The sequence below is a fragment of the Hippopotamus amphibius genome, chromosome 2, assembly GCF_030028045.1.
Source record: "Hippopotamus amphibius kiboko isolate mHipAmp2 chromosome 2, mHipAmp2.hap2, whole genome shotgun sequence".
NCBI classification, from domain to species: Eukaryota; Metazoa; Chordata; class Mammalia; order Artiodactyla; family Hippopotamidae; genus Hippopotamus; species Hippopotamus amphibius.
This window is the reverse complement of record NC_080187.1, coordinates 3,260,565-3,288,060: the sequence shown is the minus strand read 5'-3', so window position 1 is coordinate 3,288,060 and position 27,496 is coordinate 3,260,565. Positions and strand designations below refer to the sequence as shown.

The following is a 27,496-nucleotide window of genomic DNA, read 5'->3' as shown; positions in this document are numbered from 1 at the left end:
GGAATCGGTTCTGCCTTTTCCCATAATGAGATATTATCCAAGCTGCGCTTCTGCTATGAGCGGAAGAAATTGCAAAGTTTTCGTTGGAGCGCTCTGCCACCCTGAGGGCTGTGGAGTCGGAAAACATCTTTGCCCAGATGAGGGAGGCCCTGGCCCGCGGCTTCCCAGCCTGAGGCGTTCGTGCTGCTGCCCCTCCAGTCACGCGCCCGGCTCTTCATTCCTCTCCCGCCTGCCAGTTCATCCTGCGTCCCTCCTTCCAACACAAAGCCGCGGGTCCCTGGGGGGAAGCCAGCCCCGCAGGGACTGCCCGGCACCGCGGCCCCTCCCTGTCCAACCCGATCCAGCCCCAAGGGGCTCCTGCCAAGCACGTGGCTTTTCCTGGGGATTTTGCAGCTGATTTTAGCCTGAGCACTTCACACTCATAAACGGAGACACACGATCATTTGAGAGGATGAATGGACACTTCTTGTCTGAGGCTGCGGGGGGTGGGGTGGGGGGAGGGGCGTACCGTCTGTGGAGCCGAAACAAGAGGCAAGCATCGACCTCCAGGCTGCCTGGGCTCTGGTCACAGATCTGCCCTGTGAGAGGGCAGCCCAGTCTCAGTCCACTTCCCAGCAAGTGACAGGAGCAGGCGCACGTGGGCACAGAGCACCAGGGACACGTGGTCACTGTCCACCTTGCAAAGCTCTCCTCCCCAGGGGAGCCTGGTGGGTTTGACACTCGGGACCAGGCTGGGGTACTCGGGACAGGGGGCTTCTATGAGCCACCTCCTTGATGTGACTTCGCACAAGAAAGGCCTCCTGATTCCCCTCTTCCTGTTCAAGCTCTCAAGGTCCAAACAAGTCACACCTTACATCTTGCTGTGATATTTTTCACCATGTGTCACACAATGGAAAAGGAAGGTCCCGAAGCCAGGGGGGGTCTAAGTCATTTCTTCCATGATTTTCACAGCACCCTGGAGGGTGAGAGAGAGTTTCACACCACCCAGGTGAGTGAGTGGTAAAGAAATATTTCCACGCGGTTGGAGACGACTTCCTGCTACCCCCCAGGTGCCGCCTCGCTGGTCCACGTCTGACCTTTTCCCGTACTATGTGGCCGCCACTGGTCCCAGTCCAATTCTCACCTGCACCGCCTGCCAGGTGCTGTGCCCGGCGTCTCCTCACACCTGCGCTGGTGCAGGCTGCGTGCCACACCTAAGTCTCCACGAAGGGGCCAGGGCAGGTGATGGTCAAGTCCCAGCCTCATCACCCTGAAACTGGCCGCAGTAACTAAAGGGTCAGCTTAGTGAGCTCAGAGAGGGGATTCCTCGTCCCCAGACTGAGGGACAGGCAGCAGAGCCAGCAGCAGGGCTAGGCTGGCTCACGGGCCCGCCCAACTCTATAAAGGGCGTGGGTCCCACGTCCTTTCCACATCAGCTACATGGCCCTAGATATTTCACTGTGAACACTTAGGTGAAGAGCGCAGCCTGGGTGGCACATAAGTGAAGCTGTTCCATCCTCCCCCACACCGGCCTTTTGGAGCAGCAAGCCTGTGGGCAGCAGGCTGACCACGCAGCAGGGGACACACGCATCATGACAAGCTTCACAGAGGAAGAAGCATGACCTGGGCACCATCGCACAAGGGATGAGGCAGTGACCACAGGTGGATGCGGGATTCCCCTCTCACCAGCTGTGGGGCCTTAAGCAGGTCACCACACCTCCCCAGGCCTCTGAGAGCGTGTTTGCAAAGGGGATAATAAGATCTGCCTCACAGAAGCATCCTGAGGACTAAGCAGGATGGTACATGCAGGATGCTCGGCAGGCCTGGCACCCGGTGAGGCCTAGACAAAGCAGCAACTGGCACCCCAGCCATCACCACCAGCATTGCTACCACCACCACCACCAGCACCATCATCATGTCCACCATTACCAGCATTACCACCACCACCATCATGTCCACCATCACCACCACCACCATCACCACCATCACCATCATCACCACCACCACCATCACCACCACCACCACCACCATCACCACCATCATCACCATCACCACCATCACCATCACCACCGTCACCACCACCACCACCACCATCACCATCACCACCACCACCATCACCAACACCACCATCATGTCCACCATCACCACCACCATCACCATCACCACCATCACCAACACCACCATCACCACCGCCATCACCAACACCACCATCATGTCCACCATCACCACCATCACCACCACCATCACCACCAACACCACCACCACCATCACCAACATCACCACCATCACCAACACCACCATCATGTCCACCATCACCACCATCACCACCATCACCAACACCACCATGTCCACCATCACCACCATCACCACCACCACCATCACCACCAGCATCACCATCACCATCACCACCACCACCACCACCATCACCACCATCACCATCACCACCATCACCATCACCACCGCCATCACCACCATCACCATCAGCACCGCCATCACCACCATCACCATCACCACCACCATCACCAACACCACCATCATGTCCACCATCACCACCATCACCACCACCATCACCATCACCACCACTATCACCAACACCACCATCATGACCACCATCACCACCACCACCACCATCATGTCCACCATCACCACCACCATCACCACCACCATCATCACCACCACCACCATCACCACCACTATCACCAACACCACCATCATGTCCACCATCACCAACACATTCACCACCATCACCATCACCACCACCTCCACCACCACCACCACCATCACCACCATCACCATCACCACCGTCACCACCACCACCACCACCACCATCACCACCACCACCATCACCAACACCACCATCATGTCCACCATCACCACCACCATCACCACCATCACCAACACCACCATCACCAACACCACCATCATGTCCACCATCACCACCATCACCACCACCATCACCACCACCATCACCAACACCACCATCATGTCCACCATCACCACCAACAACACCACCACCATCATCACCACCATCACCAACACCACCACCACCATCACCAACATCACCACCATCACCAACACCACCATCATGTCCACCATCACCACCATCACCACCACCACCATCACCACCACCACCACCACCACCACCATCACCACCACCACCACCATCACCACCATCACCATCACCACCATCACCATCACCACCACCATCACCAACACCACCATCATGTCCACCATCACCACCATCACCACCACCATCACCACCACCATCACCATCACCACCACTATCACCAACACCACCATCATGACCACCATCACCACCACCACCACCATCATGTCCACCATCACCACCACCATCACCACCACCATCATCACCACCACCACCATCACCACCACTATCACCAACACCACCATCATGTCCACCATCACCAACACATTCACCACCATCACCATCACCACCACCTCCACCACCACCATCATCACCACCATCACCAACACCACCACCACCATCACCACCATCACCACCATCACCAACACCACCATCATGTCCACCATCACCACCATCACCAACACCACCATGTCCACCATCACCACCATCACCACCACCATCACCACCACCACCATCACCACCATCACCATCATGTCCACCATCACCATCATGTCCACCACCACAATCACCACCACCACCATCACCACCACCATCATCCCCACCACCACCACCACCACCAACATCACCACCATCACCAACACCACCATCATGTCCACCATCACCACCATCACCAACACCACCATCACGTCCACCATCATCCCCACCACCACCATCACCACCATCACCAACACCACCATCATGTCCACCACCACCACCATCACCACCATCACCAACACCACCATCATGTCCACCATCACCACCACCACCACCACCATCACGTCCACCATCATCCCCACCACCACCACCACCACCACCATCACCACCATCACCAACACCACCATCATGTCCACCACCACCACCATCACCACCATCACCAACACCACCATCATGTCCACCATCACCACCACCACCACCACCACCATCACGTCCACCATCATCCCCACCACCACCACCACCACCACCATCACCAACACCACCATCACCACCATCATGTCCACCACCACCACCACCACCACCATCACCACCACCACCATCACCACCACCACCATCACCACCAGCCCTGGATCCCGGACAAAGGCTCAGCAGCCTCTCCCTCCAAAGGCAGTCAGCTCTGATTATTCATTCTTTCACCCTTTCGACCAGCATTTTTAGCACCTCTGTGATGGGCCTACAGACACAAAGACGAATACATCAGTGTCCTTGAATTCAACTCTCAAGTTCTCCTTGATTTCTCAGGAGGTGACCAGGAGACTAACTCTGCCTGGGGAGGTCAAGGAAGGCCTCCTGGAGGCAGTGGCCTCAGAGCTGGGCACTGGTGGAGGAGGTGGATGCTGAAGGCTCACCGGCATGAACGTTCTGTTTGTGGTTCTCACTCTGCCACCGCCTCGCCCCATCCCCCTGGACGAGACCCTCCACACTCAGGCACCAGCTCCATCTCCATCCTAGGCCCAGACCCCAGGTCTCAGCTCAGCCTCCACTCTGCACGTCCAGCCCCTCGATCAGCCCGCCCTCTGTTCCGAACGTATCACCATGACACCACATCACACCCACGGTTGCTAATGGGCTTGACACACACAGACCCCCACATCCCCCCATTCTGCACCTGCCAGCTGCTTGTTTTGAACCCAAGTGCAGGACTTCACCTTCATCCTCACCGAATTTCACTTCCTTGGTTCTAGAACTCAGTCCCAACCTGAAAGACCTTTCTACATGTTATTGTGCCAACCAAGACAGTAACTTGGCATTGTCTATGACCAACCCCACCCCGGGTCTTTCTGCAGGTCCACGGCCATGAGAAGGACTCCATGCGTGCAAAATACACACCTCCCCACAGGGGTGCCAAGCGGGGCAGGGGCGGGGAGGGGGTGATTTTAGAGGCCAGGGCTGCCGCACACACTCCACGCCAGCACCCCCGTTCTGTGCCGTGATCCAGACTCACTTCAAGCACTGAGGCCGTGCGGCATGACACCGGCCAAGGTCCTGGGCTCTGCCCCAGACCCAGCCACTTCGACTGCAAACCTTCACTGCCGGACGTGCAAGGCATAGGGTGAGACAGTGTGGCTGGCTCATGCGGACGATCGGAACAGCCCAGTCCCTGAGAATGGCCTCAAACACAGCCTCCCCGAGCGTCACCTGTAAGCAGTGGGGCGGGGCTCCGGAGCAGGCAGTGTGTGTTCGGGGAAATTAACTTGTAGAATTATTTATATTACTTGATTTGTAGAATGCCAGGCCTCCAAGAGGGTCGAGAGTCACCGCAGTGCCCTCGAGTCCCGGCTGCCGCCTGGTCACGCCCTGGACCTTTTGGAAAGACCTGCTTGTGGACAGACGCTCCACTGGCTACAACTGGACAGACGTTGCCTGGAGGGGCCGGGAAATGCAGCAGAGACTAGAGAAAAGGGCGACTCCAGGTTGCAAGTGAGCAGGGCCAGGCCTGGGGAGGAGGGACTGGAAGGGGCTCACTTTGAGTGGAGACACTCATGGTCCTTGGGGCTCAGGAAGCACTGAGAACCAGGGTCTGGCCGGAGGGTCACCCCCCCCAGAGTGGAGTGAGCAAGCAGGGGCTCCATCAGGCTGGAGGGTGAGACCCCCAAAGGGACAGGGACAGAAGTCTGACATTGCGTACCCAGTGGCCCCCATCTGACCCAGGGAAGGCTCCAGACCTGGGCCCAAAGTCTGGCCCTGCACGTCCCTGCTAAGTGACTTTGGGCAGGTGGCTTTACCTCTCTGGGCCATGCTGGGTTCTCCATGTGTGGCACCAACACGATGCATGTCCCCTGGGCTCTGTGAAGTCTCCTCACAATCAGCACAGCCCTCCTCTTCCCCACCCCCGCCCAGCCAGCCACCTGACCTTCCCCGTGCTGACAGCTTCCCCCGACAAACCAGGGTGGCCCAGACGGAAACAAGCCCAGATGGATTTTCCACGGCCTCAGAGGTCAAGACCATCGCAGGCCTCTGACGGATGCTCGGGAAAACTGTCATCTGGCTCCGGCCCCCGCCCACTGCCCCTCCACCCCCAGAGCACCCTCGAGAAGGGGGCACCCCGCAACCTCGTGCGCTGACCCCCATCTCGGAGGCTCTTTCCCTGGAGGCGGCAGGAGGGCTGACAAAGGTTCCCAGCCTGGAGGCACCGCGCTGGAGGCCGGCCCCTCCCCGCCTTCCCGCGGCTCAGCCCCTCAGATCCTCCCGGCTACAGCCCACGCCCAGGGTTTGCAGGTGAGGATCGAACCCCCGCTGCTCCACCTGCCAGCTGAGCCTGCAGACCTCCAGCCCCTCCCCTCTCAGGATCTGCCCTCCTATAGGACAAGGTGGTAACCACAGCAACGAGAATTGTTGTCATCTCGAGAACCATCAGAAGACGCATCCCCTCCCGGAGAATTCACGAGACGCCTGTGCCCCCGCGCCCGGGGCCAGCACCACAGCAGAGGGATACGCAGCACTGGCTGGCTGTGGACCCCGTGCTGAGGTCGTTGTCAAGCGCTGAGGCCGTCCATCCTCACCACAAGCCCAGCAGCCCCATCTTCGGGGTGAGGACGCTGAGTCCTGAGCTTGCCCAAGGCCCTGCGGACGCTACGTGGAGGCCAGGGCTGCCCTCGACGGCTGGCCATAGTAAAGAAGGAGGCCACGTGCCCTCTAGCCGTCCACACGGGCGGCTCCCAGGCTCGAGTGAGTGGGCTCTCCCCTGCCACGACCCCCGCCTCCCCACCACTGCCGGCGAGACCACAGGACTCAGAGTCCGCAAGCTTAGGCAGCACCGCCCTGCCCCTCTGGGAAAGCCATAGACCGCTGACCTCCTCCGACACGACCCAGTCTCGCCGCAGTGCCCTCCTCTTTGAGCCGCTGCGGCCTGCGGGTCACCGGGCACCATCCTCCCAGGGGACCCACAGATCAGGGAGTCCACTGTAAGTGCCATGACGCCACGAGGTCGGCCCCCAGCACCGTGTCCGCCCGTCGGGCTGGGACATGGCCCTGCTGCTCACAGTCTCCACGGAACAAACGTGCAGCCCTCTCGGGCCAGGCAGCAGGAGAGGCCAGGTCCCGCAGCGCGTGGCCAGAAGCAGGGCCTGCCTCATGCTATGGGGTCTCTCTGGACCCCTCCTTGCCGGGCCCGGGTAGGGATGCCCCCCACCCACTGCTAGGCTCAACACAGACCATGAGTAGCCGGCATGACCCCGGCCAGCAGCCCCACCCCCTGAAAATCACCGCCCACCCGAACAGCGATTCCAGACGAAAGCCCCTTGGCTGGGACATTAACATGAGACCATGCGATTCTTCCACCTGCTCCCGTCGGCCTCTGCTAAGCAGTCACACCTTCCCCAGACCACAGGCTGCTGGCCCCAGTTCACCCACAGCACCTAAGCCTGTGTACCACAACTGCTGAAGCCCGCGCACCTAGAGCCCATGCTCCGCAACAAGAGAAGCCAATGAGAAGCCCACACATCACAATGAAGAGTAGCCCCTGCTCGCTGCAACTAGAGAAAGCCTGTGCGCAGCAACTAAGACCCAATGCAGCCAAAACTTAAAATAAAATTAATTAATTAAAAAAAAAAACCAAGCAAATATGCAAGCCAAAGACCCACTTTTAACCACCCACACGTGCCCTGCAGGCATTAATGGGGAGCAGCCCCGCGCCACGCTGGCCTGGGCAGTGGGCTGGACAGGGGCCCCGGATGGCAGGGCCACGTCCTCATCCCTGGAAGCTGGGAATGTGGCCTTACTGGGACACAGGGTCTTCACAGGTGTAATTAATTGACGGGTCTCAAGAAGAGATCAGCCTGGATGAAGATGGGCCCCAAATCCAATGGCAAGCGCCCTTATAAGAGGCAAACAGAGGAGAGACGCAGGGAGGAGAGGTGAGGCCAGGTGAGGACGGAACAGGGACAGGAGTGATGTGGCCACAACCAGGGTGGCCCCAGGAGCACCTCCCTGCCCCGTCAGGCCACCTGAGGCAGCACCCTTCCAGATTATTCCACCTGCTGCTGGCCCTGGCCACTCCCACTGCCCTCCAAGCAGGACGAGGCAGAAAGGACCCTCCCCCGGATCCCCAGGAGGGAGCTCTGCCCCACCAATTTCCAACTACAGATTTCTGGCCTCCAAAACTGGGAAATAATAAATCTCCTGTCTTTTTAAGCGACCAAATTGAAGACGTCTTTCTGTGGTCCCAGAAAACACACAGAGACTACAACGTCCCCATCCTTGCCAGGAATCAGGGAAGGTCCCTGTGAAGTGGGCAGCACTTAGGCAGGGGGCCTCTGACCTTGACCCACTCACGGCCCTCTGCTTCCCTAGGGTCTGCCTCGCTGGGCGCAAGGCTGCCGCCTCACGTGGCCTGATACGGCAGGGCAGGGCTCCGAAGCAAAGCACAGAGGGACGCGAAGGAGAGAGAGCAGGGCCCGGGTGGCCGTGGTCCCCCAGCCAGGCCTTGCCCAGGACGTGCAGTCTGAGGTGGGAAAGCCTGGGTCCGAGCTGCCCCCCTGGGGACTTGGACCCAAGACGTAGCTCTGGGGCTCTCATATCCCCGTCTAAAGTCCGAGGACACGGGCTAGACTGTGACGGTTGCCGTGCGGACACTGGGTCCTCCTCGGCGGCTCTGCGTGCCAGGGCCTCCTCTGGGCGTCGCTGGGACACACACGAGGCCACACCAGCCCGGGTGGGGGCGAAGACGGGGGCCCAGCGCTCGGAACCACCCGCACAGCTGCCCCGGGGTGGCCCTGGCGGGGGAACCCGCGGTGCCGACGGCTCCAGCAGGCACACGGCGGTGAGTAAGGTGGCTGCGGAGGGTCACGTGGCGCACTGGTGGTCCACGCTGCATCTTGATCTCGGAGAACATGGGGGGCTGTGCGTGCAGCAGGCCGACCTCAGCATCAACCTTGAACCCACTGGCCCGCTTTCCAGACGGAGCCGTGGTTCCCACCTGGTCCAGCTCCCGCGCCTGGCTCCCCCTTCCCCCAGCACGGGTCTACCCAGCAACGTCAACTGGAAAAACACCCGTGGACCCAGGGAGGGGCACCTGGCCTGTGAACACTGTCAACGAGTGGGGATGGGGTGCAGAGACACCCCCAGAGAAGCCCGCAGAGCTGCCCGCACATGCCCTCTGTCCGAACGCACGTCGCGCTCACCTGTGCCTGAGCGGACACGAAGGTGAACCCAGATCGGCCCTGCCTGCCCCGCAAATGCACCACCTTTCAAGGAAGGGCAAAGCACGCTCTAGAAGCGTCTGCGGTCCCTCTCCAAAGAGAGACATTGGGGTCAAACTGACAAAGCCGTGGGGAGGCAGACAGAAAAGGAGTAAAGAAAAGTGCACACAAGGGTCACACTGAAAAGGAGCAGGGCCAGGCTTGTCCCCATCCGCAAGAGGAGCACTTTCTCCAGCACAGTCCCCGGGTGTGACGGGACACAGGAGGCCGCAGCCTGCCTGGCCCTGCAGCTCACCCATCACCACACCCTTCGTCACCCAGGTGCACGTCTGTCCACTCCGCAGCCACCAGAGCAACCAGTGTCCTGCACCCCTGGGGTCTCTGGGCAAGTGGCCAGTGATGGGATGCGGCCGGAGTCAAGGGTCACAGGTCACAGCCTTGGCCTCTGATACCAACTCACTGCTCCCCCTCCTTTGAGACCTTCACGCCAGGCACCCCTCACGTTGAGGAAGGCGGATCTGCGCTCCGTGAAGAATCCCAGGCCACCTCCGTGGACCCCTGGGAAAGCGGCCCCGTTTCCGCCTCCAACACACTAAATTCCAAAAAAGACCATGTCAGTGGAAAAGACAGGCCCCTGGAAAAAGAGAATCAAGGATTAGGTAAACCACTGGGTCTTTCCAAATGGCTGAAAGAGAGCAGACAGACGGCAGGACCATTACTTGGATGCGTTGCCTTTCTTTCCACGCCGGCACCCAGGGATTTTGCAGAGAAAAGCTCCAGTTTATAGTCTGTTTGGTCCTGTTGCCGCTTGAAACATTCAACAGCGTAAAAGCAGACTTGGCTCCTGGCCCAGAACCCACTGCTCCCCGTCCCCCGAGGCAGGTCTCCTCCTGCACGTCCGCCTCCCATTCAAGGCTCATCCAAGAGGGGGGTCCTTCCCCTGCAGAGCCCACAGCAGACGCCTTCCCCTGGCCGAGCACCACCCTGACTTGCCCCCCAGTCCCAGCCTCCAGACCCCTCCGTCTAGAACACGGGCCGGCTCCAGGCCCGCAGGTGAGCCGAGGAGGGTGCGGGGTGCACCAGATCAGTCCGGTGTTTCAGAGCCCGGGCCGGGGAGGGGTGCTGTGCAGGCGGAGGTCACCGGTCGCGCAGGGAAGGCCAGCTCTGGCAGCCACTGCCCCTGCCAGCAGCTTGTGCCGCCTCTTCCTGGAAGGTTCCAGGACTTCGCAGACCCCACAGGCCAGGGGACTCGGGTGTCCTCGGGGCCTGTGCAAGACGACGGGAACGGAGCAGCCTGGAGCAAGGCCAGGCACCCGTCAGCACCATTGGGACCATCAGGGACGTGCCCTGGGTGGGGACAGTCCTGGTTTCCTCGGTCAGGTGTATAGAGAGATGCAGGGGCTGCTGTGACTGTCACATCTGCCACAACATCAGGACAGGCCATCAGCTCTCGACAACAACAGATCTGGAAACCAACCCTGCTGTGCTGCTGTTTTGCTGGGTGACCTGAGTAGGTTACTCAGCCTCTCTGGTGTCGGGTAACCAAGTGCAGGGAGGGCAGAGCACACAGGCAGCATGTTGTCACGGGGCCCTGTTGGCGGCCCTTCCCGGCTTCCCACCCAGGTTTGCCACTGAAGAAAAATAGCCACTTCCCACCTCCTGCCAGACGCACTCTCTCCTGGCAGTCTCGTCTGTTTCCGAAAACACAGAGCTTGCTCCTAAGCCCGGGATGAAAACCTGCCCTTTTCCTGCACAGGGAGGCCCGCAGAGCCCTGCTTCACAGCGGTCTAAAGAATAGCCCCCACCTCCCTAGCAACGGGCCCTCGTGGGGTGGGATGAGGCCCTGGGACCCCCGGCTGCTCACTGGTCCCAGGGCACAGGCACATCCCAGGAGGAAGGACAGCACACCGGACACATGGCTCCCAAGGAGCATTGCTGCGGCAGCTCCTCCGTGGCCCCACAGGGCACATGCTCCACCCGGGAGCAGGCGGGCAAGGACCAGGGCTTGGGCAGCTCAGCGAGGTGGACGGCAAAGCGGTGACCAGGGAGCCAGCCCGAACCCCTTCCAGAGCACACCACGCCACCCTGAGGGACCGGTCCCGCCTGGGGCTCTGCCCGGGAGCGAGCACCCTGGCCAGGGCAGCATGACCCACAGCCAGCCCTTCCCTTTGGGTTTTATGGGCACAGGAGGAGGGAGCCCCTGAGCCCAGGCGGCTCCACCCCCTGCACAGCTCAGAGCCCTCGTCTCTAAGGTGGGCGCCCAGCAGCTAACTTGAAAGGTGAGATGAGGGACAGCTCGTGACCCTGTGCCACCACAGAGGAGGCAGACCTCGGTCACTGCCGCTGCCACGGTTGATGGGCAGATGCAGGTAGATGCTGACAACAGGCCACCCGCTCTGACCACCGGGGACTGGTCTGTGTGGTTCGCTCTGGTCCTCATGGATGCAGGCATTTCAGGTCTGATTCCATTAGACCACCCCACGACCCCAGCACAGACCCTGTTGCACCCATTTTACAGATGAAGACACTGGGCTCAGACAGGTTCAATGTGGGCCCCAGGCCATCAGCCGGAGAGGAAGAACGTGAAGGCCTGGGGGACCTTGCTATGCACCTCACTTCCTCCCTGGGTGGCTTTGGAAGGACGGGATGTCCAATGTCCCTGGACAGCAGGGTGGCCCCATCAGAGCCAGGCTCACACTGGGGCTGGGGAGGCCGGGGGAGTGAGGGCTGCTGCCAGCTGCCCCAGCCACACACCCAGGCCAGCGGCCGCACCAGGGAAGCCCCAGGCACGGTGCGGTCTGGCTAAAACTGGGCGCTGCACGGCGGGAAGCGTTTGTTTTGGTCCTGACAGTCTCCATCCCTGACTCTCTCTTTGGATAAAGGGGCCCTCTGTGGGGCCACGTGTACCCCAGGAGGAGCCCAGTGCCCCTAACAGCCTCTCTAGCATTCAATCAATCCCTGTTTGGAAACAGCACTCATCACAAAACTCAGCGTGCGCCTGCGGCGACTTGGCCCTCCACCAAAGTACCCAGAGTCCTTCCGGCCCCCCAGAGCTCCGCAGAGCTTCGGGACAAATTGGCTTTTAATGAGGGGAAGTCATCCTTCCCAGGGAAGAATGTGGCTGCTAGGGAAATCATTTTCAACGGTGCTGGCCCCTCCTTTTAAAGAGACTTCTCTAGAAATCAAAGTGGTTGAAATGGCCAGTGTCATTATTTGGAATCTGCTTGAAAGTCAGGAGTTAAATCACTTTTATTTCCAAAAAAAATAAAAATTCTGTCTCACTCGCCACGAGACAAAGGGTGGCTGGGAACATAAGCCCAGCCCACCCAACTTCTTCCTTGTTCTGTGAAGGATAAAAGCAAAAAATTACGCACTGGGGCCCCCAAGGGCATCCCCGCCTCCGGCTCACTGGTCTCCGTTAGGAAAGACAGGTCACGTTTCCTAACGCGGACACGTCCAACAGCCGGGAAAGCCCAAGGCTAGGGCATCGCTTCCTTCAGAACGTGAACAGCTTGTGGTCAACAAAAATCTCTGGTGCCTGGCAGCCACTCTTCCTCATATCGAAAGCCACGACCAGGAAGAAGGGCTCCCTGGAATTCTGAACATATTTTTGAGCTACAGATTCCAGCAAAAACCCACCTGCTCTCAGCTGCAGAGCAGGACCTACCGTGCTTGTTGGAAGGCTAAGCAGAGAAGGAAGACTGGGGCTATCCGATCCGAGATCCATTTCTTTTTGAAAATTATAAATTGTTTTCCTTCTCTAATCATACACCTGGATAACAGGTACGGAACGCTGGCTCCGGGCTACGCATACGCCTTGGTGGTCCTCAAACACGCCTCACCCACAAGCGTCTCAGAAAGGCTAGGCAGTCCCCCAGGATCTCACAGCCTGCAAACAGTGCAGCTGGGATTTGAACCCAGCCCTGACTTTCCTAGTGCTTCCCTACAGCACCAGAGTCTTAGCAGACTTGCACTCACAGGAAAACAGCTTTACTGGCTCGGAAAATCAAGGATTCTATTTCTTTTTAAGATAGAGAGAGAATTTTCCTGAATATTTACCATAAAAGACGCACTATCGGCACTCAAAGGCCCTAGAAATCAGAAAGCTCTGGCACCGCACAGAAGAGCTACTGCACAGCACATGAATTCAAGCCCCAGCCTCGGCACACAGACCCGCCTCTGCATTCAGACCTCGGGCAAGAGAAGCACAGGAGGCGGCAGCGACCCAGGCTCCCAGGCACTGAGCAGGTACCCAAGCCGAGAGCTTCACAGGTGAGCCTGGGTGAGCCCGCAGCATCTCTGGGAGCAAAACTACCAGCACCTATGTTTTACAAATAAGTTCTAATGCTCACCAATGCCACCTGCTTTACCCGGATCCTCCCACCCGCAGGAGGTCTACACTGCAGAAACTCAATCCCAGGTTCTGCCACCCCCAAGCCTTGAGAGCGGCTCCCTGGGAAAACCCCGAAGCCGCCCGGGCCTGGCTGAGGATAGCCCAGCCAGCCACAGTTCATCCCGGGTCTCCGGGCAAGTGAGGTCAGAGGCACGCTCGGAGGGTGTGTCGCCCTAACTCGCAAAATTGGACAGCGCCAGCCGGGTCCACCGCCAGCCCTCCCTGCTGTCCAAGGGCCGCAGTCGCCCTGGACACCTGCTCCGCAGAACACGGCCAAGTTCAGCAGGACCTGCGGACCCACCTTCACACACTGGCCCACCCCGCCCCCTGCTTCCACGTAGGGATGCCTGTTCTGATCTCTCCCTGCTCGCTCACATCTGACCAACTGGGCTCTGTCCACCTTTCCACCTGCTCCGATGCGGGGCTGCTATCAAGGCTGACCTGTGTCCAGCGCTTACTGTGAGGAGGCAGCGGTGCTTTCCCGCATTCAGCCCCATGCAATTTTTGTCACGTTCTAAGAAGGAGCTGCATTCATGATCCCATTTTACAGATGGAGACACTGAGGCTTAGCAATGTTAGAGCAACCCGCTCAAGGCCCGGAATCAGCCTGCAAGCAAGCGGACGGTCCAGCCGCAGGGGCCTGCGCCGAGGCCAGCTCCCCCAAATCTCTCATCATTACGCCCGTGGCCCCAGCAGGAGCCTGTGGAGAGATGAGATCAGCACTTCCTCCTCCCCAGGGCTCAGAGCCCAAGGGCCCGTTCCACCGCCCGCCCGTCTCCACGGGCAGACAACACTCCGACCGTTAACAGAAGTGGGACGCTCGCCACGTGTTCCCTCCCCCGGCGCCCCCGGCAGAGCACCGGGATCCAGGCGCCGCGGTGCCGGCTTGGCGGGCCCACCGACGGTGACCACGCAGCGGCGCGCGTCCAGGTGCTGGGCACAGCCCGGCCCTGCTCACCTCAAACACCTCCTCGTCCAGGATGCGGGTGCCGAACACAATGATGCCGTTCACATCAATCACGGGGTGGCTGCTGCGGTCCAGGAACTTGGTTGTCTTCTTTTTACAGTCCAGGATCAAGGTGACATTCTTCTTGTGGATGCTGAGGGCGATTCTGTGCCACCTGCAAAGAAACAGACGGCCGCACAGGTGAAGGGGGCCTGGGGTCACGAAACACCAACACCGGAGACTCTGCCGCAAATCCCGGGGGACACACGAAGACGCTCTGTTTCCTGCAGCGTCGCGGGGGCTGAGCCAGCTCAGAGCCTAGCCTCTGCGGTCAGACAGGCGTGGGCACAGGTCCACACAACGTGCCACGTGGGATCCGCTGCACTCTCATCTCTGGGATGAGGCCAGCCGTCTGGCCCCAAGCGCAGCCCTGAAACCTGGAGTGGGCTGGTCAGTGGGTCAAGGGCAGGGAGGCCTGGTAGTACTTCCCTATGTACCGTCTCCACCCCCAAGGGCAAATTCGGGCTGCCAGAGAAACCAAGTCTGACGAGAAATGGTGGGACTGATGGATCTATAGGAAACTCTCGTTTAGAAATGCAGGAATCACGTCCTGAGGTCTTCAAGGATCACGGCACGTGGCCTCAGACATGTCGGCCATGGAAGAGGTGATTTCAGAATACTGGGGTTTAGGGATGCACCCAACAGAGAATTCTGGAAAGACATGACTTCTTTTTTTAAATCATTCACTCTCACATCTATGTCTATATCCTTAAGGATACCTCAAATTCCTTCTGGAAGAAGTTGGGTATAACTACACAATCTCCCATGTCCCTTTGGATACTAAGAGGCTAACATTTGATAGAGTTTGGTGCATTTTACAAAGGGGATGTAGAGCCCCAGGGAGAAGAAAGGCTCCCCAGAGCCACAGAGGCTGAGCCTAGACTGATATCCAGCTCCCAGGACTCCAAGCCCAGTGCTCTCTCCGACCTGTGGGCATGTCAGCACCAGCCTGCTATAAAGCGCATCCTGCTATAAGATTCCCAATTCGGCGGGGGGCTTTAGGGGACATGCCCCGACCCTCCAGCGAGAGAAGGAGTGGGCTACTGAGCAGTGCCACTTACTTGCCATCTGACAGGTTGATGCCTCTGAAGAGAGGGTAGTCCTCTGGCCCCGGTTTCCCTGTGTGGTCCTCATAGAGGAAGACAGGGGAGCGGCCCATCTCCAGGCCGATCTGCTGGATGCCCTGCTCGTTGTAGATGGAGACCAGGAAGGCCTGGCTGCCTTTCTTGGCTTTCACAGTGGTTAGAATGGAGAAATCCTCAGGAAATGCAGATGCTGGAACAGAGGACTGAGATAAGAAGGCAGTTGGGAAGCCCCCCAACCATACCCAGCCACAGCTCTCTGCAAACAACCAGCTCAGGGACCTGGCAATCTTTGCTGAATATGGTGGTGCACAGACATCTGCTGCACATCTGCCCCTTGATCAAACTGTTCCTGCAGCCTTTCCCTAACACCATGTGACCAAACCTACCCCCTTCAAGGCTCAATCCAAATGCAAACCTTGATTGGTCCTTCCAACTGTGAGCCTTCAATGCTGTCTTTTCAGTTCCCCCACCTCAGTACATCTATGTATAAATCCTTCCTGGAACTTTCTAGAATGTGAGCCACCTCTGGGCAGGGGCAGCATCTCATTCCATGCCTTTTGGAGGGAGGGAGGGTGGAGAGAGGCAAGAGGGGAAGTAGGGACAGAGGCAGGGGATTACGACTGACATTGCATTTTTTGACACTTTCTGGTCGGTACGTGAATCAGAGGGAAGGTAAAATGAATCAAAAGACTTCAATCCAAATTTAAAAGGAAAACACAAGCCCCGGTACGCTGTGGGGAGGGAAAGTTCCTTACAACACAGGTCGGACACAATTTGAGGGCATTAAAATCTAGGCCCGCGCTGGCCCTGCTGGGGGCTCCTGGCTGCCCCACTTGCTCCAGAATCCTCCCCACGCACACCCTGCACGCCCGGCATCCACGGACGGGAAAAGAAGTCTGAGCCCCCTCCTCCCAGCCACGCTGGTTCTCTCTGTGCGCAATCTGCAGTTCCCCCGAGAACAGCGAGGGCCCAGGGCTGACAGAGGCCTGGGCGAATCGATGCCCAGCCGGGAAGGCTCGGCTGAAGTCACAGTGCTTCTCAGAACCAGGCAGAAGCAGCAGGCTGAGAGGGGTGTCAACGGGGACCCCCGACAGAGGAAGGAGAAGGTCCTGCAGCTGAAGCTGCCTCGCGCCCAGCATGCGGTGGAGGCCTGGAGCCCGGTCCCCGGTCCTGGGTAAGGACAGAGCCCATCATCACACCCACGCCTTCTTTAGAACGGTAACAGGGTCAACCAGATGGCCGGCTGAGATCAGTGCAGCTTCCACGGGGAAAGTTATCTGTGTGTGCCCTCTGCTGACGGAACGGCTGCGAGGCCGGGCAGCTGGCCTCTGCTTCCAGTCCCTGTGGCTGCAGGGGCCCTCCTGGGGAAGGGGGGCTGCCAAGGAGAAAACTGCCCCTGCAGCCCTGGAGGACCCAGGGTAGAGGGCTGTCTCGAGGGTGAGAGCAAGAGGGGCCACAGCAGCTTCGGGCAGAGAAACCAGACCCCAAAGGCCAACAGAGAATTGCGTGAGCTCTCAAGGCCACAGTGGAAGGCAGGTGGAAGAATCCACCCCATGGGCCCCAAAGCTCTGGCGAAGATCTGGAAAAGCCCAAGCCTGGCTACCCGGGTCAGGCCCCGTGTTAAGGAGCTGGAAGTTGGGGGTCTGTTTACTGTGCTCAGCGTTGTGGCCTGGCCCATTCCCCCGGGGAGACCAGCTGGACGCTGGGGGTAGCTTTTGTCATGTGGTGTTAGGCGAAGGCTGCAGGAACAGTTTGATCAAGGGGCAGATGTGCAGCAGATGTCTGTGCACCACCGTATCCAGCAAAGGTTGCGAGGCCCAAGCGGAGGGTGGGGCGGCCAGTGTGGTCACCAGTCTGAGGGAAGGCTGGCTCCACGGAGGAATCCACTCAGGCTGCCCTTCCACGGGTGGGAAACCATTTGGAAAGAGGCCTGTGGAGGCCACGACTGCCTCGGCCGTCCCTCCATGCTGTCCTCCAAACGTGGGATATGAGAGGGAATCGGAGATCCCAGCCTGAGTGAACCGCCCTGGTGGGAGGGACGTCTGCGTGCAGGTCCCAGGGGAGACCCCAGCCAGGCCGGCGGCAGGAACTCAGTGGTGGCCCTTTGGTCCCTGGGTGCTGTCTGATCCCAAGCACCTCAGAGGTCCCTGCTCACGTCCAGGATGGAGGACTACCTGTATCTGGGTCCGTGACGCCCTCGCTCTCGTCTCGGAGGGTCGCCTGCCTCCATCCCCACGCCGTGATGACCCCATGCCTCTTACAGTCACCCCCCTGCCTCAAGTCATGAGAAGAGGGGCCCCTCCCCGGCGCCCCGCCCGGGACCACGAACCCCCTCGCTCCTGGTTCACTCAGATGCGGTCTCCCAAGTTTTAGATCACTACGGTAACACACGTTCTCAGCTCAGACAACCTGAAAGGACAAATCACGTTTAATACTCATCTCCCTCCTGGCAAAATAACAATGGATTTATTGTCACTTTAGAGACAGTCCATTCTCGCCTTGACGTGAGCTGGATGCGGACATGCTTTACAATCTGCACTGTCTGGAAGAAACGCGCCCGCTGTCCGACACTTCATATTTTATTTCTCAGAGAAAAGTTGAAACTGAGGGGTGGGCTCCGCAAGAGGCCCAGTGACTTCCTTAGACCATACCCTTTCCACTTGGACGGAAGCCCGAAGGCACTGGAGCAGTTTAGGTGTACAGTGGGTGTTTAATAAATACATTTGCTATCGAACTGAACCCTGCTAAGCCAACAGTTATTGGGCCAACAGTTACATGTTTTGCTGGACAGAGGCTGATTCTGGAGCCCCCGCCCTGGTGTGGAGGGAAGGCCTGGAATGAAGGCGGAAGCGGGTGACATCACTACGCCCCATCCCGCCTCAGACCCTGACCAGGAAGGGAGTCGCAGGGTCCCCGAGGTCACCAGACGGAGGGCGCCATGGGGAGAGGACCCCATCCTGGGCAGAACTGGGGGGGGGCTGCGTGAGGACAAGGAGGCTGCCTTGTCTGCGTGTCTCCGGAGAGGACAGCTGGACCCGGGTGATGGCAGAGGCCAGTGGTTCAGGGACACAGGGGCGCCCCGCCAGGGCCCGGGCAGCCTCGTGGGACACGCCTGCCTCCTGCTCAAGGAGGGCCCATGATGGCCTCTTCTAGGGTCTCAGGCCAGCCTTAACTTGACGCGATGTCTCCCCCGCTGCAGGCAGAGGCGGACGAGGCCCGGGAAATTCTCCCCGTGCCCCCATCCCCCGGGAAGTCATGCAACCCTCTCCAGTTTGTTGGTGGCACCTACTGCCCACAAAGCATCACCATCCTGGCTTCTGCTTTACTCCTCACAGCCTGGTCTACACGGTGTCAGGACCACCCAGCACCAACCGCCAAGGTCAGGGACTTGGAGGCGCGCTCTGGTCCTGCCGATTCACCACCCGGATTACGGGCTCTGAGCAAGACTAGAAAACCCTCTTAGAATCAGGGAGGAACACTAGGCCCCGTCTTGCTGGCACGTGCGGAGAACACCAGACTGCTTCCCTTCACCTGCAGGGAAGGGGGCGGGTCCTCTGAAGAGCCCCAGCCCCAGGAACCTTGATTTTCCCCAAAGACACGGCCCAGGTCGTGGGTGATCTGTACACAGCGGGAGACTCAATGACTGAGGGAGGCTGGCGTGGGTGGACGCTGGGGGTCAACCGGCGTCTGAGCTGGGGAAGGGGGACAGGTCCCCGCAAAAGCTCCCAAACGCCTGCTCAGCCTCGGCCCCCGAGCTCTCATCCACGACCCAGGCCCACCCCGCCTGTGCAAGGGCTCCTGCGTCCCCCGAGAATCCAGGCAGCCACTCGGGGGGATGCCGAGGGCTTTCTTGTTACGGAGAAAAGTCACCCGGACCCAGACGTCCTTTGCACTGAGACATTTAAAATGTTTATGCTCAACCCAGGCCACGGGGCCACCTGACCCCACCACCCCTTCCTCTGCAGCCGCCCGGCAGTCACAGCATCTAAAACACAGCCAGATGCCACGGCTGCCTGGGAGGCCGGCATCCAAGCAAAAAGCAGGACAGGTGGGTGCCCCTTCCGAGGTTCCCAAGAGAGGAAAGGACAGAGAGGCTGTGCGGTTTCGCCAACCCTGGGGCCTGCAGAAAAGACCCCTTAGAAGTTCCCGCTTAAATCATCCCCAAGGACCTCCAGTTTTATTTGGCATTAATGAGGCATCATTAGACATGAACCCATTCTACCCCGTGAGCTAATGACAGCTGGAAGGCCCTGTAACAGCCTTTTAAACTCTCCGAGTGTCTAATCAAGACCCTAATTTAAGAGTTTAGGGAGAATGTCAGCTTAAAAAAAAATCCCTGTCTGGCTGTTCAGGAATTCATACCAGATCTCCAATACCTGGTCTGTATTCTGAGATCCTCTGATATTTCTCGCCACAAGATAACGTGGGGTGATGGGGCGGGGCGATAAAGGACACCAACTCTGGTGCGTTGGTTTTGACCCTGAATTGGGTGGCAGGGATCAGATTAAACCAACTGTCAACGAAGCGACTGAAGATGACCTCGAGGCAGGACACCTAACCCTACAGGATGGCCTCAGAAGGTGACCACATCACGCACACATCAGGCAGTGGGTGTCTGTCTCGAAGTGCAGTCACCATGGTCCTGGGCTGGCAGTGCTCACAAGCCTCCCCTGCCCCCCGCCCCCTCGGTCCCCCTAGGACAGGAATTCTAAACTGGGGACTCAGGGCAGGACAGCAGACAACTTCTGGGTGATTCTAAAAGATATGTTGGCCCCAGAAAGGATAAGACACGTCCCTCCAGACGTGCGGGAAAGTGAAATCCCCGTGGTTCTTTGTGGCAAGTGACCCAGGGTGCCCCAGCAGTGACCACCACCTGCAGTGACGGTCAGATGCTCTGCAGGGGGGACGTCTGGCACCCAAAGGTGGTAAAGTGGGCGGACTCCTCAAGACACAGTGAAGGGGCTTAGGACCCCTGACATATCTCACCCACCCCAAATGACATTCCCAGAAAGAGCAGACCCAGCCTCTCTCGCAGACACAAACTCTTAAACGTCCCTGTGGACTTAAAGGAGAGCTGAGAAACGCGTTGGGGTGAAGCAGAGAGTTACCTATGAATGAAAGGGTTAGAGGAAGCAAAATGCAGCCCCTGAAAGAGTGCGTCCTCCTGGGAGCCAGAGAGGACATGACAAAACAGACTTGTCAGAAAGATCGCCCGACTTGGGGTTCAGTGTCTGGGGTGCGTGCAGTCACCAAAAAGCCGATGCACGGTCTTCCAATGCTTACAAAACACCTCCCGAGGTGAGTCCATCTGCCCAAGGTCCCCGGGGCCCTTTCTGATCTGAATCAGGAAGAAGTGCTCCTTTGAGGTGCGGGGAAAGGTTATCAATCACAGGCCTCGATAGCCGGTCCAGACAGGCCCCGAGGATGGAGGAGGGGACTCGGGGACCCCTCGGATGCTGCATCCCAGCAGCGAACGTCGCCTCCCTCTCTGGGTACGTAATTAAGAGCAGCGATGTGACACTTGGCAACCGATTCTCATGAAAAGCCTGCACTCTCTTGCTGGGGGCCATGATGATTGATTCGTGTGCCTCTGAACGCCCTCACCCCCAATTAAGCTTCTGTCTGGAAGCGTTTCCTTTCCCGTGACCCCAGGGTTTCTCTTAACCCCATCACCCGGGAACCACGTATCTCCTTCTTGCCTCTGGAGTCCTGGCAACCTGTCCACAGCTGGAGAGACACCTGCTTGGAGAAGCCGTGTGAACAGATGAGGCCCTGCTTCCCACCTCTGGTGGTGGACGGTGAGGGGTGCTGGGGGTGTGTTTTCACTATCCTGACATCAAACCCGCTCCTTCCTGGAAAACCAAGCACGTTTCTCGCACCCTGCCAGCTCCTGGCTCTGCTCCCCGGCTGGGCGCACAAGGTGGAGCCGCACCCCTGCCGGGCACACACGCCGTCTCTTACCAGGGTACAGCTGCTTGGTGGGTGCGCTGAGCTGGGCATCTTTTGTGACCCTGTAAGCGACATCCGGGCCTTTGGAGGATCGCCGCGCGGCACAGAAGCCTGTGGTCTTGGTTATTCCGTCAGGCAGGTTGTGAAAATCTAGAACCTTCAGGAGATCTGCTGGCTGAGCTGCAAGGACAAAGGGGGTGCAGGGTTAGCCACAGGCAGGTAGGGAGCAGGCCTGCCCTCTCACGAGCACCCAGAGGGTTTAGATGACCTGGAAACCAACCCTTAGCACCTCCCCCCACCCGCACCAGGACAATCTCTGACCCTCAGAAGATGCTGAGGCATCAGCTGAGAAACCCGGTGCTCTCAGGGCAGGACACCCCACTTTGCAGAAATGCACATGGCCAGCTTAGCAGAACCAGGTTCCTGACCTTGTTTCTGCAAGCAGCCACCCACCAGGAGCAAAGCCTCCCTTGTTCTGCACGCACGTTGCTCTTTTTTTTCCCTAAGTGGTGTACAAGCCTGGGCTTCCAGACACCTCTTCTCACTAGTGTCACGGACAACCCACCCCAAACATAAGCTGAAAGGCGGTGTCAGATCCCACAGCTGATGGAAGCAGCTTTACCAAGGGCAGTCCTATGAAACGGGAGTGATTGACAGCCCATGAAATCCGTTACGTAACTGCCGGAGCTTGTGCCCCTCCGGGGTGTCACTGAGAACAGCAGGCCTGCCCCTGGCACACTTTATGCCCCATCCTCACCCAATTAAAATGTCATTTTCCCATAAAGCCAGTTTCCATTTGCCTCCAGAAGACCGATGCCTACAGGGCAAGACAGCACAGAACCAAGAGCAAGGGAGAGGCAGGTCCCTGCATCCCTTCTGGAGAGTTCCTGACCTCCCTCCACGGCTCTGCAGAGAAGGGAGCAGCCCCTGAGGGCAGGAGAGAAGCTGGCATTCTGATGAGCTCAACTGTCCCCCACAGATGCAAGAGATGGCTTGCACGTGCCTGCACACCCCTCATCACATCACGAAGACCCCAGATCTCCAGGCTGGGAGGACCACAGGCTTCGGATCCATAGGCCCTGCCCTCCCTGTCCTGCCCCCACCAGACAAAGCCGATTTCATATGGAAAGTTCAGCTCATGTTACTACAAACAAGAGTCCAGGTAGAGAAAGTAAACGCAAATCTGGAGTCAGTGTGACAGGATAATGGTGCAGCTGGGGTGCTGCCCTGGGCTTTTGGGGAACCCAGTGGCCAGCACCCGCCTGTCCATGTGGGTGTGGGTGCAGATGCCACACCCCCAATGCTGGGGCATGTGAGCCTCCCTGGCCAATCAAAGCACAGCACCACCCTGTCCCAGGTGCTTGGTCCAGGGCTGGGCATGTGACTGGACCAGGCCAAGGAAGCTCCATCCTGAGGCTTTTCCCTCTCTGCTCTGCTGGCTTCATACATGGATGATGAACATGCAGCTATAGGTGGCCTTCTCCAGTGGGGTGGGGGGAGGGCCTGTCTGAGGATGTGGGCTCCTGGATCAAGCTGTGCCTGAAGAAGACCCATCTACACACACCAATAAGCTGTCATCATGTTTATGCCAATTGGGGTTAGATTCTGACACTTGCTGCTAAAAGTCTGCACCCACGTCTGGGTTCAACAGCGGGGCTGATGCAACCTTCTGGACCTCCTTAACTATTCAGTTCCCCGGCTCACTGGCCTTTCTCCCCAGAGGGTCATTACATGCCTGGGGCTTGCTCAAGAGGAAAGTTCCACCTTTTTAACAAGGGTGGATGGTTTGGAGGTGAGAAAGGACCACCAAGGCCGCTTTCCCCTCGGCCAGGTTCTGAGAAATCCTGCAGTCAAGCAGCTGCATGTGGAACCCAGCACGACCGTAGGGGGAGGGCGGCGGGTGGCTGTGCAGCCTCCCTGCTTCTCCAGGCAAGACCCAAACAAGAGAACCACCCAGATGGAGGCTGGGAAGGGGAAAGGTGCCGCCAGGGCGTTTAGCGCAGGCATGGTGGACGGTGCCTGAGGGAGGTGGGGACGGCGCCCTGCAGGCCACCCCCAGCGTGAGAAGCTGGGCGTGAGGGAGGACAGCAGGCTGGGCCAGGCTCTGGGGGGAACCACAGTGGAAGGGAATTGAAGCTGCTCTCATCACTAAGCACGCACCACCCCCCAGCCCGTCCACAGTTCCCTGCAAGGCACCATATTACCCAGATTCCAGGGTTCTGAGGGCCCCTGTTCTAGTGGTGTCATTTCTACAACTCAGCTTTGCAGCACAGCTCTGTCACTTTGATCAAGGGACCAGAAACCTGGGGAATGAGGACTTCCCACCTCTGCAGAGGGAGAGGCATGGTGGGAGCCCAGGACACCCTTGGTCCAGGCTGGCATCTGCCACGAGTGGAGTCACTGCTTCTCGTGGCTGCTGTGATTTTCCCGGGTGGCTCCAAACTCCTGCCCAGAGCTCTGCCTCCACACAGGGGGGTCAGCCCTGTGCACACTGGTGGCACCTCCGAAGCTCTTGTCACCGGTGACCCTTCCTGCCCCAACCCCATCTGGTGCTTGTCCACTTGACATCAGAAGCAGAGCCAGGCACAGGTGCCAGCACAGCCCCGGGCCTGGACTCGGCGCGTGGGAAGAGACGGCCGTGCCAGCCGCCGGATCACCTGCCCTGTGACACAGCCGAGCTCTGGCTCATCCCTGAGATTCGGCTCCAAGGTCGGCCGTGGCCAGGAGAGGCATCACAGATCCAGGCTGGGTGTCTGGGACTCACATTCCAACAGCCGTGATGCTCTTCCCAGATGCACAGGCTTGTGGACCTGCTTCCTCCGTGGCCGGCGGGGAGAGCTGTTTTCCAGAAGCCTGCTGGGCCACATTTATGGACCTCGGTTGCAACAAGTAGAAAAGGCCGCTGACCTTTCCAGGCCCAATGCCACCCCTCCTGCTTGTGCCAGAGCTAAAAAAGGTTTTTGTTGTTTTTATTTTTTTCATTTTATAAAAGATATGGCGAGGGCCTGAGAGGACTACAGCAGGACAGCCCCCGGGGGCTCTCCTCCCTGGTGAGGTCAGAGGACACCCCCCACCGCCCTTTGAACCAGGAGCCTCAGTTTCTCTATCAGGGTGAGGATCCCGCTGGGAGACGGTGCCGGCTGTGGGGATCAGCGGACATGGGCTTCAGCCCAGCACCACCCCACCCAGGGAGACCATCTCGGAGCCACGACCTCCCTGGAGGCCAATGAGAGAAGCTACAGCAGCAAAGAGCCCAGCACAGTTTCCGGGACCCGGGAGCTCGACACCCAGAGCCCTTCTCCCGGCTCCTCCTCCCGCCAAGAACATCCCACCCCGGGCTCCCTGGGGACCGCTGTGCATCCAATGGTGTGGGGAAGACAGAAAAGGAACTGACCCTGCAGCCCATGCACCCGACCGGGGCTCCTCTGTGCCTGAGAACCACGGGTGATGCAAACACGGCAGCTCCAAGGGCTCGTGGAAACAGCCTGGTGGCATCCACGTAACTCTGGCCGTGACCGTGATCACCACTGTGGTGGGAGCCCCTGGAGCGGCGGGCGCCCAGCCTGGGCTCACTCAGGCTCTTCTGGTGCCTTCCTGCTTCGAGGATCCTGGGGGGCTGAAAACTACATCTCCCAGAGTCCTCTGCAGGAAGGCCTGGAGGCAAATTATGTTCCACACTCGGAGAGGAGCCGCAATGTGAGACAGACTCTCTTCCTGCAGGGTCTGGGCCCACATGCCAGGACCAGGGACCGGGTCATGGTGACCATTGACATCTGCAGCAGTGACTTCTTGAAGTCCGGGTGCCCACTCACTATGGTGGTGTGACCGTGAGTGGGGGCCTGAGGACCGCACCACTCAAGCTCTGCCAGGGGCTGTGGAAGCCCCTGATCCCTGCCCTTGGTCTCTTTCCTCTACAGTAGCCTGCTCCCCTTCTGCTTGTGCACTGAGCCTGCCTGAGGCCACGTAGATGTAACCAGGTGTTACAGCCCCAGACCTGTAAAGGAATGGACGCCATTGAAGTCAGGTTTAAGGCAGAAAGGAGGAACACCTGACAAAGGATTTGGAAATGTAAAGTTGAGTTTCAGTTGCCCTATGCCAGAAAGGTAGCATGAAGGCCCCGAGAAGCACTGGCACAAAGGAGGAGCTCAAATATAGACGTGTAGGCTATACACCTGAACCTAACACAACACTGTAAATCAACTACACTTCAATAAAAAATATGTATATAGAAGTGGGGATGGATGGATGGACAGATGGATGGATAGACGAATGGATGGACAGATGGGTGGATGGATGGAGGGATGGATGGACGGATGGATGGACAGATGGATGGATGCATGGATGGACGGATGGATGGACGGGCGGACGGATGAACAAGTAGTACATACGTGAACGGTGCGAATCAGGAGGTATATGTTCCAGAAGCAAATTTTACAGCTGGCCAGCTAAGTAGTCAAACATTTCAACTGCCAATGGCAATGTCTCCACCAACCACACAAAGGTGACCTCTTTGCCTCCCCCAAAAGGCATTTCCACAATCACCCCCAAAAGGCAACCACCCTGTGCCCCTCTGGACCCAGAGTAACGGAATAAGAGAGTGCCGTGTCACCCAGGGTCCTGCTGGCCCTCATCTCACAGCCGCAGGACACGAGATGCTGAAGCGGCCACGCAGAGTGACTGCAGCGTGCTGCATGCCCAGAGCACTCAAGACCTGGACCACCAGAGGGCCACTGTGACCCGGAGTGTGGGGCCAGAGATGGCAGGACTAAAACCACACCGGTGAGCCTGGAGGACACGGCACGCAGCCCTGCTGAGAAGAATCAAGCTCCAGCAGCCAGCCAGCCGGGGACACAACCCGCGACAGCGTCGCTACGCCTGCCCAACGCCCCGATCCCCTGCCCGGAACCAGCAGAGCTGCCAGGGGTTGGTGCGGGCATCCAGCACCTAGGAGAGCAGACGGACTCAGGCAACTGCTATTAGCAGGAAATTAAATTGGTTCCTGATGGTCAGCTGGCCTCTGGACACCCGTCCACTGTGCTCAGAGCAAGGAAGGGGCCTCTGGGGCCAGGGCGCCAGCCCGCCCAGGCTTGAGGGTTCGTCTCAGGCTCAGCGGCTCCTCCTTGGCAAGGGGAACCCCTCACGGAAGAACGCTCCTCTGCTTTCAGGAGCAGGTGGAGGAGAGGAAGCAGGCCGAGGCTTGGGTCACCACCCTGAGCTACGAAGGATGTGTCCCCAGAATGGTATCAGGATGTTCCAACCGGGTGCTGCCACCCCACCAGTGTTCTGCCAGCCCCAGGGCAGGGGAATGCTTGGAGTGGGGGTGGCCCTGCCCTCCGCACACACGGACATCAGCGCCACATCTCAGGCCTCGAGCCTGATGCAGCAGGGGAGGGAGGGGCTGCTCCAGACCAAAAGTGACTCAGCCGTAAAGACCCACCTGAGCCCCCAGGCCTTGGGGGAGGGGTGCATTTCCGTGGTTTAATGATTCACCCCAGGGTCTCAGTGGGGAACACCAGAACAGTGGGGGGCAGGGGGCAGGGGGCGGAGCCACCAACGGGGGTGGAGCTTAGTCCCAGCCGTGCAGGAGCTGCTGCAGGCGCTCGGCCGCGTTTGCTGAATGACTGAGTGAGCGGACCCTCAGCTCTTACATGTGGCAGGCGGGGCAGGGGACACGACAACCTGAACACTGCTGCCACCTCACCCTGATGTGCTGTCACCATGTCACACTGGGCTTAACTCTCGGAGCGACACAGAGCCGCAAGCAGGGGACCCAGGGCGGTTCCGCCTGCTGGGAGGAGCTGGGCC

The 27,496-nt window shown here is 58.9% G+C and overlaps 1 protein-coding gene across 2 annotated transcripts in view; it reads right to left on the bottom strand.

Annotated features, from left to right (window-relative positions):
• COL5A1 (collagen type V alpha 1 chain) overlaps positions 1–27,496 on the bottom strand; it is a 159,234-nt gene that overhangs the window by 97,725 nt on the left and 34,013 nt on the right. For both annotated transcript variants that reach the window (XM_057724520.1, XM_057724522.1), the window contains exons 2-4: positions 21,704–21,871; positions 15,719–15,932; positions 14,610–14,772 (exon numbers count right to left, since the gene is read on the bottom strand). In XM_057724520.1, the coding sequence (XP_057580503.1) occupies positions 14,610–14,772; positions 15,719–15,932; positions 21,704–21,871 (545 nt within the window). The remainder of the gene's footprint in view (positions 1–14,609; positions 14,773–15,718; positions 15,933–21,703; positions 21,872–27,496) is intronic.